This window comes from Drosophila navojoa, chromosome 2 (genome assembly GCF_054131105.1).
Source record: "Drosophila navojoa isolate 15081-1374.11 chromosome 2, UAZ_NAV_1.0, whole genome shotgun sequence".
NCBI classification, from domain to species: domain Eukaryota; kingdom Metazoa; phylum Arthropoda; class Insecta; order Diptera; family Drosophilidae; genus Drosophila; species Drosophila navojoa.
Window position 1 is genome coordinate 20,678,091 of NC_142890.1, and position 20,151 is coordinate 20,698,241.

Below are 20,151 nucleotides of genomic sequence, written 5' to 3' on the forward strand. Positions count from 1 at the left end.
ACATTGGTCATCTTCTGTTTGATATTCGCAGGCAACTCAACTGTTGTTTGGATAAGGGTTAGCCCCCACTTACTAAGTATTTGCAAGTAGTATATTATGCCATCCATAGCCTCGGGGTTATTTCAGTTCAACACGACGTCTGGCGATGTTATTCAGCTGTCAATTATATTCGTGACCGTGTTTCATAGCAAGTGCTTTGTTTTGATTTTTTGCGATAAACAAATGTGAGCCGCTTTAAATATATTCAATGAACGTGTAAATACATTTTAATGCGCCAATCCTACAAAAGCAGCTCCCATCTCAGTCAATCCCATTTCATCCCATCCGATTTCGAATCGAAGAGCTCTTGCCGCTACCCACTCGCAATTATAATATCAGACCAAAACAAACACAACAAAAACCGGCAGCAGCACAGCGAATTTATTATTATATTTTTTTAGCGACGTTTTTCATTTTTTTTTTTTGGCTACTCGATTCAACTGTGCGGCTCAATGGCCAGAGACGGAACTGAACGGAGGTGAAGAGAAGTGAAGCGACTTTAAGGCTGGCCAGAGCAGCGTTTACTAAGTCAGTTGGCCGCTGCCCGTTGCACAGTTCGCACGTTGCGCAAAAAAAAAATATACGTACATATATGTATAAACAAAAACAGCGACAATTCTCGTAAATAAATGTCTAAAAATATTCAAACAGTGGCAGACCAAAAAATAATACAAAAACTAGGTAGAATACGAGCAACGCCCCAATCGATTCATTTTTGCAAAAGCTAATAAAGTAAATCCCAACAAATGCCAACACGTTTGCCCAATTTGGAATATGCAGTGCGGGCAATCGAAACGTGATATATGTGGGACAAGTGCGCAATCCTAACTACGACAACTTTTAGCAAAGTGCTTCCGATTAAGTGCCGTGACGTATGCGTATGTGGAGGGCCTCAGATATAGAGCAACCCACTAGTCGCCTATTAGCCAGTAGCAGAAGCAAGCTGGTCGCATGGTCAAGTGCCGGTGATAAGCGCGCACGCTGCTGATAAGACGAGGGCGCCAAGTCGTAAAAATAAACTGAAATCAAAGCTCAAATTAAGCATTCTGAGTATAATATAAATACAAATAATTAGTTAATAGTCATATACATGTTGAATTATAAACAACAAAACGACCAAAAACAATAACAAAGCCCACACAAAATGCCAAGACGTCAGAGCGACGCTTGCTTGGCCCATGACATCGCAGCTGGCATGGAACGGGAACTTGAACTAGAATTGGAACTGGAGCTGCAGCGACCGCTGCTGTCATCGAAGGAGCAGGCCAAAAGTGAGTACCACACACGCGCCATTACCTAGGCACCGGGCTATTAAACCAGTTAAGTTGGTCAAACAAAACCAACTGGCACACACCCAAATACACACACACACACACACATACATACACCGGTCTTAGCCATAAATCAGTGACATTTGCACACTGCAAGTGCTGCCCGTTTATGAAGCCTAACTGCGCTGCTGGCGGCTCGCTTTTTGTTCTAATCAAATGCGAATACGAAATATTTGCCATTTAATTTATGAAAATCGAGTAGCGCCCAGAATTCTAATTAGAATATGCACAAGCACACGTATACATACTCACGCACACGTCCATATAAATAGCAGAGCTGATATCGCGCCGTGAAGAATCTTAATCAATGCCTCATCTCCAGCTGCGCAATCTTTTTCATTGATTAAAACAACAACATATAAAATCAACAAACGAATTGTTATTTATTTAAGTGTTAATCATTAATAAGCAAAATGCGCCTCGCATTCGATCTGCAACAACAATATCAAAGTTAATTCTACATTTTTATAAAAACGCAATTTTTTATCGCATGCGAGAAATATGTTGGATAAGCGTAGATAACAATATAAGATACCGAAATGTTAATTTCATTAGGTTCACTTATTATTTTCTTTAAGAATATATTTAATGATTCATTCGCCCCAAAATATATACTTATTTTCTGCGCACAACAGGATGTTCTATGAGTAATAATTGTTTACCGGTTACAGGTATCAATGCCTATTTTGGAATTCAACATATAATAGAATTTATTGTGTGGTATATCTATATAGATAATCACTTAGAGTATGGCTAATAAATACTATAAGCTTTCGAAACGCCTTTATTATCACAATAGAATATTCGCTTTGGAGATGTTTTACTCAATTAGCGACACCTAAAGCAGTTAAACAGTGTTAGCCCTTTGTTTTTGGATTGTGTGAAAATGATAAATAAATAATAAAAGTAGGTCCGAGTAAATATTAGTTTACAACTGGCAATCAATAAAATACAGGCTATTTGAAGCAAATGATGCTATTACACTTAAAAAATGAATTTTAGATAAATATGAATTCCCCTATTCTTTTTGGTATCAGTATTCTTATATTTTAGATCGGCTAAAGAATTATATTTTATCAACGTATTTAATAATGTGTTTATTTTTAACATTTTCTACTTTGTGCGAGTAAAGTGCCAAATAATATATATTAACAATGGGCCTATTACTCAGCTCAATGTAATAAAATTTAATATGTTTAATCACATTTATATATCGGTGTTTCCGCCTTTTGTCACAGTTTTATCATAGTAAATGAATATTTCCAGTAAACAATCGTCATACTCATCAACAAGATCACTCACCACAATAATAAAAAAAAAAAAAAAGAAAAATACAGAATACCCCGAAACAAATAACTATACAAAAATGTCAACAAATTGTCAGCATTTTTTTTGATGATCTCTATCAAGCAAATTGTCACTGAGTGTCGTCGCCCAACGATCGGTGCTGGCCACGTGCCGGCTAATGCCAAATAGACTGTTACTATAATTATAGAGACAGAGAGAGAGAGAAAGAGAGGGAGAGAGACCCATAACATTGATTATTTTAGATTTGAACTATATATGTACATCTGGGGCTACATCTGTTGTAGAGCCGCTGGAAAGGCCGCTAAAAACTAAATGCAGCTTTGACGCGAAACGCATTCTCATATGCATATTGATTTATTTTTAGTGCATAATATATCACACGGTAGCATGTGCTTTTGTGAGAAGAGTAAATACTCTTTTTTTGTTTTTGTAGTAACCATGGCCTTCAAGACTTCTAAATACTTAAAGAACAGTTGACAGAGTAGACATTTTTATTGTCAACTATTATTATGTATTATATATTATTTTTATAAAATTAAAGCAAGTTCAATATTTTTAATCATCAAATGAAATGGAATAGCTCACATGCTGTGAGACAGTTGTAGTGTATTGGTTTGTTGAGTAAAACAATGCCGGCGATTAAGTAACAACAGCAACAGTTTTTCGCGCCAAGCAAGGCGAACTAAGAGAGAGCACACTCGAAGAGAACGAAAGGCAAAGAGAGAACGCGCTGCTAGTGCAGTAACAGCAGCAGCAGCAGCAGCTGTTAGATAGAACGTCGACGTCGACGTCGACTGCCAAAGAATGGTCTTAGCGCAGCATCGGCGACCCCACAGCAGCCCCCACAGCAATTGGCGCTTTCGCTATCGACGGCGTTAACGTAGCCACCAGCGCTGCTAGCGTTGCACAGTGGGTCAGATTCATATTTGCACTACTAATGTTGCATAGGCTTAAGAGCTAATAGCATGGTATATAGGTTTGCTTAGTAAATATGATTCAAATATATATATTTTTTAAATTATTATATTATGGTAATGTGTTAAAATATACAACGATTTTTACCCATAAATGATTAATATTTATATAAGTAACAATGGGGAAATATGAAGTCCATATAGTTCTATAAGCATTTTGTTCAAATATTTTGACATGAAATCAAAGCATTAATTGTGTTTGCTTGACTTAAGCAAAAAGGGAATTTCGATTTCAGCTGAGAGAATTGGGCGAGAAACCACAGTACTTGGTCGTTGCGTGCAGGAGCAAAAGTTATAAAAGTTCTTCGCAATTCGCACGAGCGCTCAGTTGCTCTCGGTCATTCGTTGTGGTTGTGTGAACTTGTGCCGCAGCATCATCAGCAGCAGCAACAGCAGCAACAGCAGCAACAGCAACGACAACGACAACGACAAGAACAACAGCAGCGGACAGAGACGACATTGTCGCCATCGTTGTCGCCATCGACATCGACATCGCATAGAGAATCAGAATCATAAGAAGCAACAGCAGGAAGAGTTTTTTCGTGTGAGCAGCCAAAGACAAAACGTTTTGTGGGTGCGTGAGTGCGCATAGTATAAAATTAAATAAATAAATTAAACAACAGCGGCAACAGCAGTAGTGACAATAACAATAACAACAACAACAACAACAACAAATGCGAGCGCGGCAACAATATTATTATGTGCATATACACACAGACAGACAAGCACATAAATCTATATACATACATATATACATATAAATATGTGCCATTATAGAAATACTTATGCTTATAGTTGTTTTTTATAAGTAATAGACTGAAGGCGACCCGGCAATGTTTGGACAACTATTACGAGATTTGCTGTTAAATAGAGCATAGTAGACATCCCACACACACACACACATACATGCACGACAATAATATCAACAAGAACAACAACAAATAATAAGAATAGAAGCAAAGATTTCTTGCATCACTTGGTTTCTGGTCAAGAGCCATAAGTTAATAATATTTTTGTATATATGCATAGTTTCATTAACTTAACCATTAGCTATAGCAAATTGTGTTAGTCTGAAATTGCTTGTAGCTGTTGTTGCTGATAGTTTTATTTGATTGTTTTCTCGCTTGCATTTGTTTTCCAAACTGCAATTTGCTGTCGTTTAAGCGAAGCGCGCGAAAATATTTCGTTTGTCTCACCACGCGGCGTATGAGTAACAAATGCGAAATTGATTCTCTCGCGCCCGCTCACTAGCATTCATTTACGAAATCCGCAATTACAAATTACAGTTGCATTTACGATTCGAGAGCACTGCGACTGCAGCACGCAGCTCGCCGCACACATAGAAGGCAATAATAAATAAATAAACAAAAATTTTGTCTTGGCCTACGCCTCGTATGCGTAATGTCATAAACGATACCAAACGCTTAACTCGTCAACGGCTCATTATACGAGAAGCACAACAAAGATACGGGACAGTTGGTTCTATGTGCCTGCTTCCGTTTGGTGCGCTTTTAAAAAATTGATCAACGCAGCGAGCAGTGAAACGCGACAAGGCGGGTAACGGATTTCCGCGCCAAGGCATCGAAACAACAGCACCCGAAAGCGGGGAAAGGAAATCGGGCAGGCAGTCAGGCAACAGCAGTAGCAGAGCATCGCCTTGGTGCCAATTGTGCAGCAGAACGCGTTTCTGGATTAGACCGAGTCTAGCAGAAGCAGCAACAGCAGAAACAGCAACAGCAACAGCAAGAGCAATAAGGTAAGCTCATTACGAGGCACTGCCAACATCGCCATGTTGACAGCAGCAACAGCAGCAGCATACACATTGTGTCCTGGCTGTCCTTATGCTTAGCTCCTGATGCTTGCATGGCTCGCGGATATGCCGCCAGCGGTGTTTGCTTTGCTTTTGTTTATTTATTTGCCTGTTTGTCTGTCCGTCTGTTTTTCTATTTTATTTGGTGTCTTTGTGTGTGTGTGTGTGTGGATGTGTTTGTGTGTGTGTGCATTAGAGCAAATAGCGACAGCAAAAATAACAACAGGAACAACAATAAGGATAACAACGACTACAAACAACAACAATGACTTTATCTTGACAGATTGCAGAGCAGCTGCCTGAACTTTGTGTCCACGCGTATACGAACATTTTTATGTATTTTCTGTATATTTCATATACATATACACTTTGAATGGCATATGAATATAACAAAATGCTACGGCCACTTGCAATCGCAAGTTTATAAACTCACTGCTTGCTCTTAAATGTGCTTCTATATAGGAGTTATGGAACTATTTGGCTTATTAACCTTTGATTCTACAATGGCAATTGCAAGCTAAAATAATATAATAAACTATAAAAAAGTAAATATAAAAGAAATAAAAAAAAAAAACACATTAAAAATTTGCACTAAATGATATTCAACCTTATGTTGTCGTGTCATTAACACAGAGTCATCTCTTTATTATTTCGTTTGAAAAGATTTCTGCGATAACTGTCTGAACATCGCATTGTTCAATGTGTAGTTATTAAAAAAATCTGAAATATTCGTTTTAAATGAATTGGCACAAAAAAAAACAATAAAAATTATAATATATGTATGTATTAACTTCGCAGTCGGAATTGCTATAAGCTTTTTCAAGCAATTCCTCAGAAGTAAACTTTTCAATAGGACTATGTTAAGGGAATATTTATTATATTTTATATATGTTGTTTTACTCTAGTTAGGTTAAGAGGCCAAGTTGTTTATGAATTTTTTAGCGAAAGTATGGTTTTGATGCTTCTTGGAAAACACATTGGATTCAATGTTCAGCACATACAAAATACAAATTTATTGCAAATCCAAGTCCAAACTTATATCTCACATCTTTTAGTCTTTTTGTGAGTCGAAAAAATCCTTTATGGATATATACAAGCAAATTTACTATTAATAGATAGTGTTAGCAGATTTGGCTAGTTTATGTCCTCTACTAGTAAAAGTTACTCCTAATATACTCTAGGGTAACCAACATGTCATAAAATGTTATCTACTAGTCAGCAAATATTAAAGGCTTACTTGCCAGCCACAAAGCGCCAAGGGCAACTGAATACATGCCGAGGTCCTCTCCTGTGCATGCAGCCAATTGGAATTGAAATCCGAATCTTAACAATGCATGCAAAAAAAAAATACGAAAAGGAAAATAGAAAAATGAATCAAACAGAGACACAAACATGGCTGGCAATCACCTGGCGCCGCTTGCCACTGCCTCCAGCCAAAGAGTCATCCATCCAGTCATTCAGTCATCGATGTTGGGTTATGCTAATGGCGGAAGCTGTTCTTCGACAACGACTGATTGGAAGCACATGAAAGTAGCAAATCAGTGCGCACTTTGAAATTGAAATTGTAATCAAAAGGCGCTCACAGTGTGGCAGGGGAAAGACAAGGGCAGGTGCAGGGGCAGGGGCAAAGGGCGAAAGGCAAAGTAATGGGGACATGGGGATGTCTGTGCTTGTATGTTGGTGGACTATCGCTGCTTAGCTGGCTAAATTTGAAATGGCTAAGCGATTTGCTATTCGATTAAGAAGAGAACAGCTGCAAGGGCATCTCTTTAGCTTCATAGAAGCATTAACAACAGCCACCAAAAAAAAAAATCGAAATGGAAATAGATTTGCGAATTCATGTTCACAACAATGGACGTTCATACATATATTAAAAAAAAATGAATAAAAATAATAAAAATACGAAAATAAGGATGTTGGTGGATACTCATGGATAGCCACGGTACTGATGACCTACATTTTGTTAGCACAGCTAAAATAAAATAGAATATGTATAAATTCTTGCCAGCCACGAGGGACCGGCGTATCTGTTGGTCTGTTTACAACAAATGCGAATATCATGAAGCCAGTTCGCCAGTTCGCCAGGCAGCTGGCCAGCTAGCAGACGATAGAAGGCAGTCTGTAAGGACTCTTCAATGTGGCCTGACAATGGCAGCGAACTAGTCCGAGCTGCGGCCAAAACGGATCTGCCAATATTGCAATGTACACTGAAATACATTTTCCGTTTTGTTGCCATTGTGGCAAATGTATATGTAGATTTTTTTTGTTGCAAACATTGCCAGCAGGTAAAGATACACAATGGAAACATTTGCATAATATATCAACATATTTTGCAGTTTACTGCCAAAAGGTTACACACACAAACACAAATACGCCCACCTCATTAATTCTGCGAAAATGTAAATCTTTGTAAATGCCTCACAATTGATTTGATTCCATTTGAATTTCGAGTGTGTGAGTGTGTGTGTGTGGGTGTGTGTGCCTTTCTATTCAATCATTTGGCATTGTAAATATCTCTCGTACTTATTTTATGAGAGTTGTTGACGAAATTGTTAAGCCGATTTCAATTTGTGGCTATCAAAGACGGAACTGAGTCCCTCCGTTAAATGAGTGGCCCATAAAATCAGTTACCTCCCAATTGCAAATGGGCCGCTGTAAATTTGATATTTGCGTTTACTGTACATTAAGTATGCGTTCGAACTATACAAGAAGGATATACCAAATTACATACAATTTTCTAAGAAACATGAGGGAAATTACGAAAGCCTAAGACTCAATTGACTAAATTCTTGGAAATCTATTTTATATATTACCTATGAATCTGTTTATGTGTAGATTATTATGATTGGATATATTTTTTTACAAATTAAATGTGTTTATTTTATTATAGTTTATACAAATTTGATGTAAGTTGAGGTATTTTTATTAGTTGCTTAAAAATAGTATATTACACTTGTTGAATTCATGTCTATCACGCCAAAGAAAACAAAGAACTTTGATTATTGTTTTTGGGGAATTTTATAGCGACATAGCTCTGATCGGAATTTCTGCGACTAATTAAATTTTAACGCAGTGAATTTCTCTTTGTTCTATTTCTCTTTTGAACTGCGTAAATTTCTACACACATTCATTAAATCGGCGAAAGACTCGCAGTTTATATTCTGCGCTAAATAAAACTGAATTATTCACAGCCAGATTTACTGAGCGATTAGTCGCAATAGTTTGCCATAAATCTTTGGTGATTTATAGGAAGCCCATATAGTACATCACAGCTACTGTATGTTGAGCGTATGGTATGTTTGTTTTATATATATATATATATGTGTGTGTGTGTGTGTACATGCCAAAATCAATAACGATAATTGCAAGGCGTGAAATTTTAAATCCAGCACGTACATCGCTTGGATAAAAAGTTAATTGTATCAATTTATAGCGCATAAAGGCATTAGCCTATATAAATGCATTTGGCAAAGACCGTAAATTACGCAAATAATATGAAAAAGAATTGCAAATGAATTTATAGTATTCGCAAATGCGTCCAACGAGACGATGCCAATACCGGAGCCAGCACCGTGCAGCACATTTGTTGAATGAATACTCGTATATTACTCATAAGCCGCAAAAATTCATTTTTTTATCCGACCTGTCACGTCGCGACATTTGCGGATTTCGTTGTTGTTGCAATTAGACAGCGAAGTGACGAGCCAGACAGCCCAGACGACAGATCGACCACTGCCCAGAGATGAGCTGTCATCCGGCTAAATGTCGGCATCTTATTCGTGCTGTGGACGCAGCGGAAGCTGTTCACGCTGAAGAGCTAGTTATACTACTAGCATGCACGTGTGGGGACAGATAATGATTTCTACTACATAGTATTACCCACTTGGCAGTATTCTACAATTCAAATGCAAGTGCCTGGCATGCACGCTGGGGGCTTCTGCAATGGCAATGCATAATAAATAAATCCTTTAAATGATAATATTGCCTGGCAACGTCAGAAGACGTCCTCTCTTTAACGTCATCATCATCATCAGCATCGTCAGCATTGCACATTGTCAACGTCATCATTAGCATAGCCATTATCATTATCATCAACATCTCATAGTCATAGGATGAAAGTGAATGCACTTTTATATGCATGGCTGCTAATTACAGCGACAGCTTGTCTATCTCTCAGTCTTTCAGTCAGCCCCCCCTGCTGCGATTGTCGCCACGTTTCCCCAGAGCTAAACGATTTCTTTTGTATAAAATTATTTAGCACATTTCTCGCGTTTTGTGGCGCTTATAATCTCTATTATTATTTTTTTTTCTTTTTTCATAATTTACACTGGCTGTTTGTGACACTTTTGGTTGCGGCAGTGCATATAATTGCAGCTAATTGCGGCTGTTTGGAAAAGAGCTATGCAAATTTGGGTTAGCATTAAATCGTTTAATTTAGGTAAAATTGGTGTACATTGGAGTTTTTGTAGAAAATAGTTTATTATTTTTGAAATATTTTAATTAGTGTTTCATTTATTAGTTCTTGAGGATATTAAATATAATTTAACGATTCAACTATTTAACTGACGGCATTAGTAATTAACTCTAACACTAATATATAATAAATTCAAAGAAATGTTTAACTACGGAATTGCGCATATCGCATTTAGCTAATGTATGCTCAAAGATAATTCATAATTGAACTATGTAAATTTGAGCAGAGTTTTGAATATTATTTATTGTGAGAGCTTTCTCAGCGCCCAATTAATTAGAGACGGGCGTTGTTTCAGCTTTTAATTAATTATACATATGAATAAACCTACGCGATGATGTTGTTGTTGTTGTTGGGGACGGCGCCATTGGTGGATCCGCTTGGACCAGGGCTTTGAGTGCTGGCATTGACTTTTCAATTGAAACAAATCATTATTTGAGCATCGTATATATCTTTTTCAATTGACCGAGCGATGAGCGATGAGCAAAGTCAGCCACAGCTAGCTGTTGGAGCGTGTCAAAAGATCGCACTCAAATGCATCCGTATCAGATATCATAAACCATAAACCTGAGTGAACTGACTTTCAATGCTTTCAATAAATATGTATATTTTGTACGATCGAAATATGCATAGATTAGTTTTACTATGCGATAGTAATTAGAAAACCGACATGGTCCATTGCAGCCGCATTTGCATAGAGTGGGCTATGCAGCAGCTCGCACACGAAAATGCATGCCCAGTTTGTAAACAAAATCTTTAGGAGCAATCGGCTAACAAATTAGCAGCAAAAACCAGATCGCCAGATTAATGCAAACTACGTCAGAGCGCCAACGCTAAATATACTTTGCTATTTGCTCAAAGTTCATTGAATATTTCAAATACTTATGACTTTCGAATAAATATATACTGCAAATATTTAAAAATGGTGAATGGCAACAGTAAATCAACAATATGGTCTGTGGATAATAGAATAATAGCAGCACACAACTGGAATCCATTCCTTTCCATTCCATGTTTAGCAAACAGTCTTGTAGAATTTCAGAAATATGTTAATTTAATGCCTCAGAGCGTTTGCTAATGGCAATTGAAATTTATTGAAATAGTGCAATTGAAAAGTACATCTAGCTGATCCAATATGCTTATACATATATAAAAATATTTTATAGAATATTTATATAGAGTATTTCAGCCGCAATGATGCACTTTGAGCCATTGAATTTGTTGCTATAATAGACTTATTGGAAAATACGAGATATTAAACGCAACCTGTAGATTTTATTTGGCATAAGCACGGGTATTGTGTTGATGAAAATGGAGGCGGGCCTGGCACTGGGTAGGTTGATAGATTAGGTTGCTTGGCCAGTTAGTCGGGCGACAGGTGCAAAATGCAATTAGTGTTATTTTCAGCGTGGCGCAAGATTGTGTATACGCCATGTGTGTCCGCCTGATGCGAATGAGTTGAAGGTGAAATTGTAATGGCGACGACGTAGTTTATAGCATTGAGACTGAGTCGCCGACACACACATTGGCTCCGCAGCCCCCCTCGCCCTCTACCAGCATCCCAGATAGCCTGCTGCGTGCGACGACCTTCAGGCAGTGCCTGTCCATGTGTGCTAACTACGTTGTCAACGGCAACGCCAGCAAACAGACATTTACTACTTGTTGTTGCTGCAGGACCTCTTCCTTCCCACGCGATTCCACTGACCGAAAAGGCAGCGCACTGCAGGCACAGACAGCTATTACACACTTGTGTGTCACAGCTGCAGCGTATGGCGTTTATGAAATTGATAATTAATTATCCGGCCAGCCTGGTACTTCCCAGTGCGCGTTGTTTTTGCAGCCCTATTCAGTCGCCGGACCAACCTCAATCCCTACCAGGCAGCCCTGGCTTGCGGCTTTTCGCGTATACGCTTCGCTTATTGTGTTTACAAGTGCGTGAAAATTTGCGCTTAACTGCTTATCACGTGCGGCATGCGGCATGTGGCATGCGGCATATGGCCACTGGCCACATATGGAAAAACAGAGACACAGAGTGAGAGTGAGAGTGAGAGCAAGAGAGAGAGAGAAATCAACACCCACAAAGCTGCGGCATACATATGCAAAATGCTAATTTAAGCCTTGTTGAATGCAGCAGGAAAAGGAATGTGCATTTTCGCTTGAATTATGCCGTAATATGTAGAGAATCATTTCAGAAATGCGCATCTGGATAGTTAATTTAATTTTTATTGTAATTTTAAAGCTTTCACATGTTTCAAAAATAATGATTATGAAGTTCTCATAAATATATAAATGAGAACAGCACGCTCTATACACTGGGTAATAATTGGGCTTGATTTAATATTTGTTAACTTACTTTGATCTTCAGCTAAGACAATTGTACATTACTTTATATACGGCTCCCCATTACTAAGCAAACTTCAATCGTAATAGGTGACTATTTAGCTACAGCAAGCAGATATCGAAATCAGAGATTATTGACCTAATCTAATTGCTGCTGCTCTAATTGCTTTCATTAATATATCCATAAGATTGAATATGCTTGGGCAAGCATTTGGTTACATTGCTTTCCTATTTCCTATTTCAATAACGACGCATGGGCGTAGTAAATACTTAATGATATTGAGGAAATGTGAAATTGACTTCATTTGACGTGTAGCAAAGTGTTTAATTATAAGCCACGCAAAAGGGTAGATGGAGAAGCGGGCTGGCAGACAGCCCCAATGAGAAGTTTGCAGAGGATTAGTGTAGCTAAGAGAGGGAGGCTCAATGAGATTTAAGTCAAACTTTATTTCTTTGTATTGTATTAGTTAGTTGTTGGCGTGGATATTGTTACCTCTGGCTTTATACTGCTAGTCAGTCACTGGCTGAGCTGGCAAATCCCTAACAAAGCCAATGCGCTGACCGCATTGAAAGAAAGAGCCCCACAGAATAAAAAAAAAAAAAACAATGTTGAACTAGCCAACTGAGAAAAGGACACGAACATGACGACCGCCAAGCCCTTCGAGCCCCATCCAATGCAATTACATTAAATCTTAGCTATTATTCTTGTTCTTTTACTTTGTATTTGTGTGTGCCCACACAACTTTTGCTGGTGGCTCAGATCGGACTTTGCCCGGCTGTGGTTAATCGCCCACGATGTGATTGAATTCCATCGAACGCAGGTTACGAGCAGTGGGCAAGGGGTGGCAACTGCGGCCAAGTGCGGCGGGAAACGGCTATGGACTCGCGTAATAAATGAAATAGAGTCTTCTTTGCTGCTTGACTTGGCTGCATTCGGCTTCAGCCTGCCCGCTTGCCTGTTTCTGAGAGGCTGACTTGGTTTATAGCCAGTGCTAGCCACTGGCCACTGGCCACTGGCCACTTAACTAATTGCGTCTTTGTGTGCGCCTGACACGCGCCATAAAATTAATATGAATGCTCTTTTCCATTAAGCATAATCGAAATATTCGTGCAGCTTGTCAAACTCTAAGGTAAACACCAGAATCATGAATATCTGTGATCTAACAGAGATCAAACATTACACATATATCATACATATATTATAGTTAAATAAAGAAAATTCCCGGAATGGAAACTTTATACATTAATTGTAGGAAAGATTTCATCTTATCTGGCTTACAGTGTACTAACAAGTAAATTTGGTATATGATAATGTTGGCGTAGTGCGAGTTTAACATTAACTTAAAGGAGTTCCCAGCGTTACATAAAAATTATGTGCACATCCAGCTCAGGTCATAAAACAAAATTTTCTTTTTTGCCAACCTTGCAGTTCCTTTGTGCGTCATGCACGACACAGCCGGCAAACCGTCCCCCATAACCACACCCACACAGTCGCCAATGGCAGCGACGGAGCCCGGAACTGGGCCAGCTGACGATGAGGATGAGACCGATGTGATTGGCGATCTAATGGGTCACTATGGCAAATGGCAGCTGCTGATGACAGTGCTGCTGTCGCTTTTCCAGGTGCCAAACACGTTTCACATATCCTCATCTGTCTACCAGGCGGCCAACAAGGACTTCTGGTGCCAGCGTCCAACACATCTGCAGCAATTGCCCGTGGATGCTTGGCGAAATCTGAGCAGCTCCCAGGACAATTGTCATATGCGCGCTGGCATCGATTGGAGCCAGCTGAGCAATGAAACGCTGCCCTCACAAATGGAGGTAAGTAAGGAGTGTTCATGCATGAAATCCCATTTAAATCCACAACCAGCCACGGGTAACTAAAGCGTTTATCGCCGCTTGCAGCAACAGGCGGCGGTGGTGGCAGCAGCAGCTACGGCTGCCAACGACGGGAAGCTGGTTGCCTGCAACAGCTGGGAGTATGCGACAAACGACAATGTCGGTAACACTTGGACCTCGCAGTGGGATCTGGTGTGCGACAAGGAGCATTTGAAAAATGTGGCCGAGATGTTCTTTCTGCTGGGCGTTGCAACAGGTGGCATTATTTCCGGCTACCTCTCCGACAAGTTTGGTCGCAAAACAATGCTCTTCATATCGGCCGTGCTACAGACCATATTCGGTAAGTGGACCACATAGCACCCACAACCCTATACTATCACCATCATCACCATCATCATCATCATCATCATCATCATCATCATCATCATCGTTAGCTGACACATAATTATCCTACCGCAGTGACCTTTACTGCCAGCTCTCAATACACCCACACTCACTCAGAGACATACACACGGAAGTGACATTGGCAAATGCCGCCAGTGTCCCCTTTTGACTTTGAACTTGGCATTGGCGACGGGGTCAACGTTAGGTGGTTGCTACAGCTTCAACTGCAGCATCTGCGGCATTTGCCTGCTTGTGTTGACCTTGTTGATTAAATCACGTTCAATGTAATTGGAATTTGCATACAAAAGGACATTCCTAATAAGCTATCGGCATGAATTGGCCAGCAACGTGCAGCCCCACAATTAATTGTGTGCACTTTGGCTATTCATTTTCGAGGTACATATCTTAAATTTGTTTAAAATTGGTTTAGTTAGGGCAGTAAACACATACGAAAGACAGAAAGACGCTGCATATGTATTCAGCAGTATTCATTAGGTATTTATTAAGAGAGAGAGAGAGAGTGTGTCCATTGGTTGCTTATAGTTCGACTGCAATCATTCCTACCAAGCTAACGAAGGTGGAATTCTTGACGCAGCAGAGAGCGCTCCTATTGGTTGCTTGAAGCTGGAGAGCAACGATCCCTATGAAGCTAGAGTATGTAGAATGCTTGACGCAGCAGAGAGCACTCCCATTGGTTACATAAAGCTCGACGGCAACGATTCCTACAACATTTGAGTGCGATCAAGGGTTTGAGAGAAACTTGTCCTATATATAGGGCAGCAGCCACAGCATTTCTTCAGTCGCCCAAGCTCGGTCGTGCAGTGCAGTAAAGTGAAGTGAAGTGTGTGATCATGCAGCTACGCGTTAAAGACTTGAAGGAAACACTTCGAATAAAAACATAGAAGAAAAGATTAGAGGAAGCATTTATAAGCGTTTAGAAAAAATACTTAGAGGGAATCATTAGAGGAAATACTTAATACTTAGTCTTTTTTGCTTACGGAATCGCCCCCTTCTGCTTGTTATATACATTTAACTAACTATTATACCCCGATTCTTATTTTCAATGCATATATATATATGCATAAATATATATGTAAATTAAAATTTAATCATATTATTACTAATATTTTCCCTTTTCATTCCTTTAGGTCTCTGGCTGTACTTTTGCAGTTCCTTTGAGCTATATTTGACGCTGCGTGCTCTGTTGGGGCTCGTCTCCGTCTCTGTGACCTATTCGGGCCTCATTCTGGCAATCGAATATGTGGATGGCAAGTGGCGAACAATAGCCGGCATGTATAACCTATTCCCACTGCCAATATCGTATATGATTATATCTGGATTGGCCTATTTGACGCAAGACTATCAACGTTTGCAGCTGTGCATTGGTCTCCCAGGCATTTTCCTCTGTTTTCTCTGGTAAGGTCAATTAATTTCATCATATTTCCAGCTGAATCAAAAGCTGTTCGCAAAGGTAAACAAAAGTTGGCGCGTGAAAGGTGTTAATTACCAATAAAATATCGTGTACACATAAACAATAAGTAAACTACTATGCCTGCCTATGTGTGTGTACCGCATTGATCATTGAGTCGGCTGAGCAATAAATGGCAAATAAAGAACAAACTGCGCGTGGGTGTCCCAATTATAAACATACACACACACACACACACACACATTTATACATGCGAGACGTCTCTGACCAGACGAGGAGGTGTCTAATTTATGAGCGTGAGACTGATTCTGTATGGGGTGTGCTTCTCTTTGGCAGGTTTGTGGTGCCGGAATCACCGCGTTGGCTGCTGGTCAAGGGTCGCATTGAGGAAGTGAAACGCATCATTGAAGCTGCGGCCGTTTTCAATGGACGCCAGCTGCCCCCGGACTACCAGCTAACACCGCCTACGCAAGAGAGCAGCTCACAAGACGTTACGTATCTGTTTCGGTCCAGCTACTTGAGGCGCATCTCCATCTGTTTTCTGTGCATTTGGTTCACCATGAACCTGGTCTACTACGGCATTATCTTGAATATGAGCTCGTTCGGTGGCAATGTCTACTTGAATTCGGTAAGTTGTCAACATTTTACATGAACGTTAAGTAACATTTAGGGCATCGAAGGACCGCTTGATTTCCCTTGATTTAAGCGCATTACGGAATTCTGTTCCAGGTCCGAAATTTCCTCTGTAACTTACTTAATTCAAATTGTTTCCATCAAACATCAAGTCTCAATTTTCTAGTGACAAGTGCGTTGCGAACACATTTAAAATTTAACAAGTGCTAAGTGCCCGCCCAGTCCAGAGCTGTCCGCTAATTGGATCTGTCAGAATATTTACTATGCCTATGTGTATGTATGTATGTGTATGTGTGTGTTTGAGTGCCATGTCAGCGTGCCACGACCAAGGCAGACAGTCGGACAGTCGGTCAAAAGGACAGGCAAATGTGTTTACTATCAAATTATGATGTTGCTTACAACAGCTTCAAATAAATGATGCTTGGGGATGTTGCTGCTGCTGCCGATGCTGCCCAAAATGCCCCCGTCTATCCCCTCATGCCAACTCTTAAGAATCATGTGCGGAATTTGGCGAGGTGCCAAAGGCAAATGCTGCATGAAAAAGATTTTTGAAAAACTTAAACAAAACTTTTAAAGCTGTCTGCTGTTTGTGAAATTAATAAATTATAATTTCGAATATTCTATAAAATGTAATAAATTTAAATGTTTCAAAATTATTATTTTATACTAACTGAAAAAAACATTAAAAGATATTATTACCAAATTCTAAGCATTCCAACTTTTATAACTGAGTCTTTTTGGCAGCTCTATAAATTATAATATATTCTTTACGCACTAAAAATATGTTTATTAAATTTTTTAAGTACAAGCCAAGATATTGAAATTACAAAACATAATATAGAGTTTGTGTGCGCGACCAGAATAGACTACTAGAGTAACTATAATGTGGAAGAAACATAATAACATAATCTAGCTTATATTGCGCTAAGTGAACATCACTTGCTACAACATAATATCCAAAGTATTTTTTCCGTAGAAAATTTATTAGATAATTTATTTTGACATGGCATAGCGCACCTTTGATGCCGCTTTGATTTAGTGTGGTCCGTCGACATTCGAGTAGATCTGTTTCTCTGATGTGATGTCTCTGTCTTTTCTTGCAGGCGCTAGCTGGCCTAGTCGAAATACCTGCCATTGCGGTGGCCATGTACATTATCACCAAGGTGGGCAAAAAATGGCTCTTTTGCGCCACCCTGTTCTGTGCCGGCGTCGCTTGTTGCTGTGCTGCGATCACTGAGGGACGCGAGGACATGCTTTGGCTGAAGATCACATTCCTGATGATGGGCAAGTTTACGATCAGCGCTGGCAATACCATCATGCCCGTTTACACCGCCGAACTATATCCCACGGCCATACGCAATGTGGGAGTGGGCGCCTGCAACGTTGCCGCTGGATTGGCGCTCATATTAACGCCCTACTTATCGCTTCTGGTATGAAATATAATTGGATATTAAAAAAAACAACATATATTAAATTTGTATTCTCTTTTATACAGAACAAAATCGAAGGCCACCTGCTGATGACTCTGCTCACCGCTTGGAGTATTTTTGGCGGCTTTGTGGTGCTCTTCCTGCCTGAGACGGCGGTGCGGAAAAATGCACCGTCCGCAACAAATCGCCAGAACGCAGCTAAGCAGGTGTAATAAATTATAGAGACGTTACTCTAATACGCCTCACCGCACTCCCAATACTCCTGTCACCTAAGAAATATTTTGGCTGGTCCAAAGTATGTAAATGAGCACACAGGCTACCAGAGAACTACTTAATATCAAGCAGTACCCACTTGAATCGCTGCCCAGCCCCGATTTGACATATCCACCGCCTCAGCCACCGCCACCTTCTAATAACCAAGAACTCAAGTAAATAGCGCAATTAATCGAATGTCCATGGAATGCCATAAGTCTAAAAGTCAGGCAGGACCTTATTTGCGTAGCAAGTAGTGAGTATTTAAAAATGAAATAATATATTAAAACAAAACTGTTATTCGTAATGTAATAATGGCTTTTAGCTTATAATAGTGTAAGAATAAACAAATGAATATTGTTAACGAAGTCACAATTCGGAGTAGGCAAATCTCTTCGGTATCATCGAAGATTACAAATTTCACATAAATATAATACAACAGGAATTTTAATGCATAAATAATTTCAAAAATCATTTTTCTGATTTAGAAATTCTTAAATTTCCTTTTTTTTTTGTATTTTTAGGGCCTTTTATAAAGGCATTCCTGTTTAATAAAAAATTGTATCTAAAGCAATTTTTTTCCTGTCTCTCTATTTAAAATTTGTAAAGATAATTTCTCAAAATTTATTTAAATTCTTTGATAAAAATAGACATGTATCCTGTTCATATTTATGTGAGACTTTCGTAGGGTAGCCGAATAACTAGAAATGAATATATTTAAAAAGTATTGCTCAATTATTTACTCTATCAGCAACGGAATGAACAGCCACAATATATTTAAGTAAAAAATTCTTGTCAATATGTCTTGTCAATATGTCAACGTATGTATACATAATCTCGTTGTTGTTGCCGTCTTCGATGTGCTCGTCTATTACCATATTAACATACATACATATATAGAACATGCGAAACAAATTAAAGTAATTATTGAATTGAAGTGAGAAATGTTATCTCTGGTAAATGTAGTCAATTATTCGCTTACTAAATATCGGTCAATTATGCATATTAATTATGTATACATATTTACATACATATATATATATTTAGGTGTATATGTATTTGTATATAGGCACGTACATGCATATGGAGAGCAGGTAATGCTGCTTGTTGATTGTTCTCACACCTCATATTGCAAATTTGTTTCTAACGAAATATCATCAACAATAATTTACAAATTTCCCACAATAATGCATTTAAATATATGAATATATGTAGTTGAATATTAATAAATAAAACGCGTAAGCAATTGGCTAGAAATTGAAATATAAATGTTAAGAATTACTTGCTTGTTGTACTTACAAACGATATTATAATATTATAGTTCTTTTCTGTATGTAGGCTTTTGTGTTTGCTTATGATTTATTTGGAATTGTACTTACGAGCCAAGTGGAATCTTATATTATGTTCATTTCAAGTAAATACTGCTTATATTGAAATGCAAGTTTTTTATTTACAAATACAATCAAAAAATCACATGTAAGTTTAAGATAAAAAAAAAAATATATGAAAGATGAATTTGTAATGTTAAAGTATGGATAATGCGAGAGCTATCAAGTTACGTTTTTAAATGTTAATGAAAAGAAAGTAAGAATCTATGTTAACTTTTCGATATTCCATCTTAAATCGTCTTTGAAACTGATGTTAAATGCTCAATGCGCAACTGGATTTTAGGAAAGAACAAAATAATAATGTTAATTATGACATATACATATATGAATTTGTTGTAAATCAAAATTACCAAAGCAACGTAAATCAATTAGTGTCAAAACAAATATGCTTAAAATAATAAATAAATAAATAAACAAATAAATATGTGGAAACGTTTACTGCTAGCAGCATATGGCTCTAGGCGGAAAGCTTTCAACCTACGTCAACTTTCGAGTCGTTGACTTAGGCGAAGTTTAGCAATTA

The 20,151-nt window shown here is 38.5% G+C and overlaps 1 protein-coding gene across 8 annotated transcripts; it reads left to right on the plus strand.

Moving 5' to 3' along the window:
• Positions 1-553: 553 nt before the first annotated feature.
• LOC108660371 (organic cation transporter protein) lies at positions 554-20,038 on the plus strand. 8 transcript variants are annotated; one of them, XM_089257420.1, is made up of 8 exons: positions 3,956-4,230; positions 4,939-5,408; positions 13,703-14,107; positions 14,204-14,452; positions 15,645-15,912; positions 16,262-16,553; positions 17,662-17,988; positions 18,054-20,038. In XM_089257420.1, exons 3-8 carry the CDS (start codon positions 13,717-13,719, stop codon positions 18,198-18,200), a joined length of 1,674 nt encoding a protein of 557 aa, XP_089113546.1. In that variant the 5' UTR covers positions 3,956-4,230; positions 4,939-5,408; positions 13,703-13,716; the 3' UTR covers positions 18,201-20,038. The 8 variants fall into 8 exon arrangements, with proteins under 8 accessions (XP_089113540.1, XP_089113558.1, XP_089113562.1 ...); XM_089257424.1 differs by having other exon boundaries at positions 3,956-4,226; positions 4,904-5,408; XM_089257418.1 differs by having other exon boundaries at positions 3,956-4,226.
• The last annotated feature ends 113 nt before the right edge of the window (positions 20,039-20,151 follow it).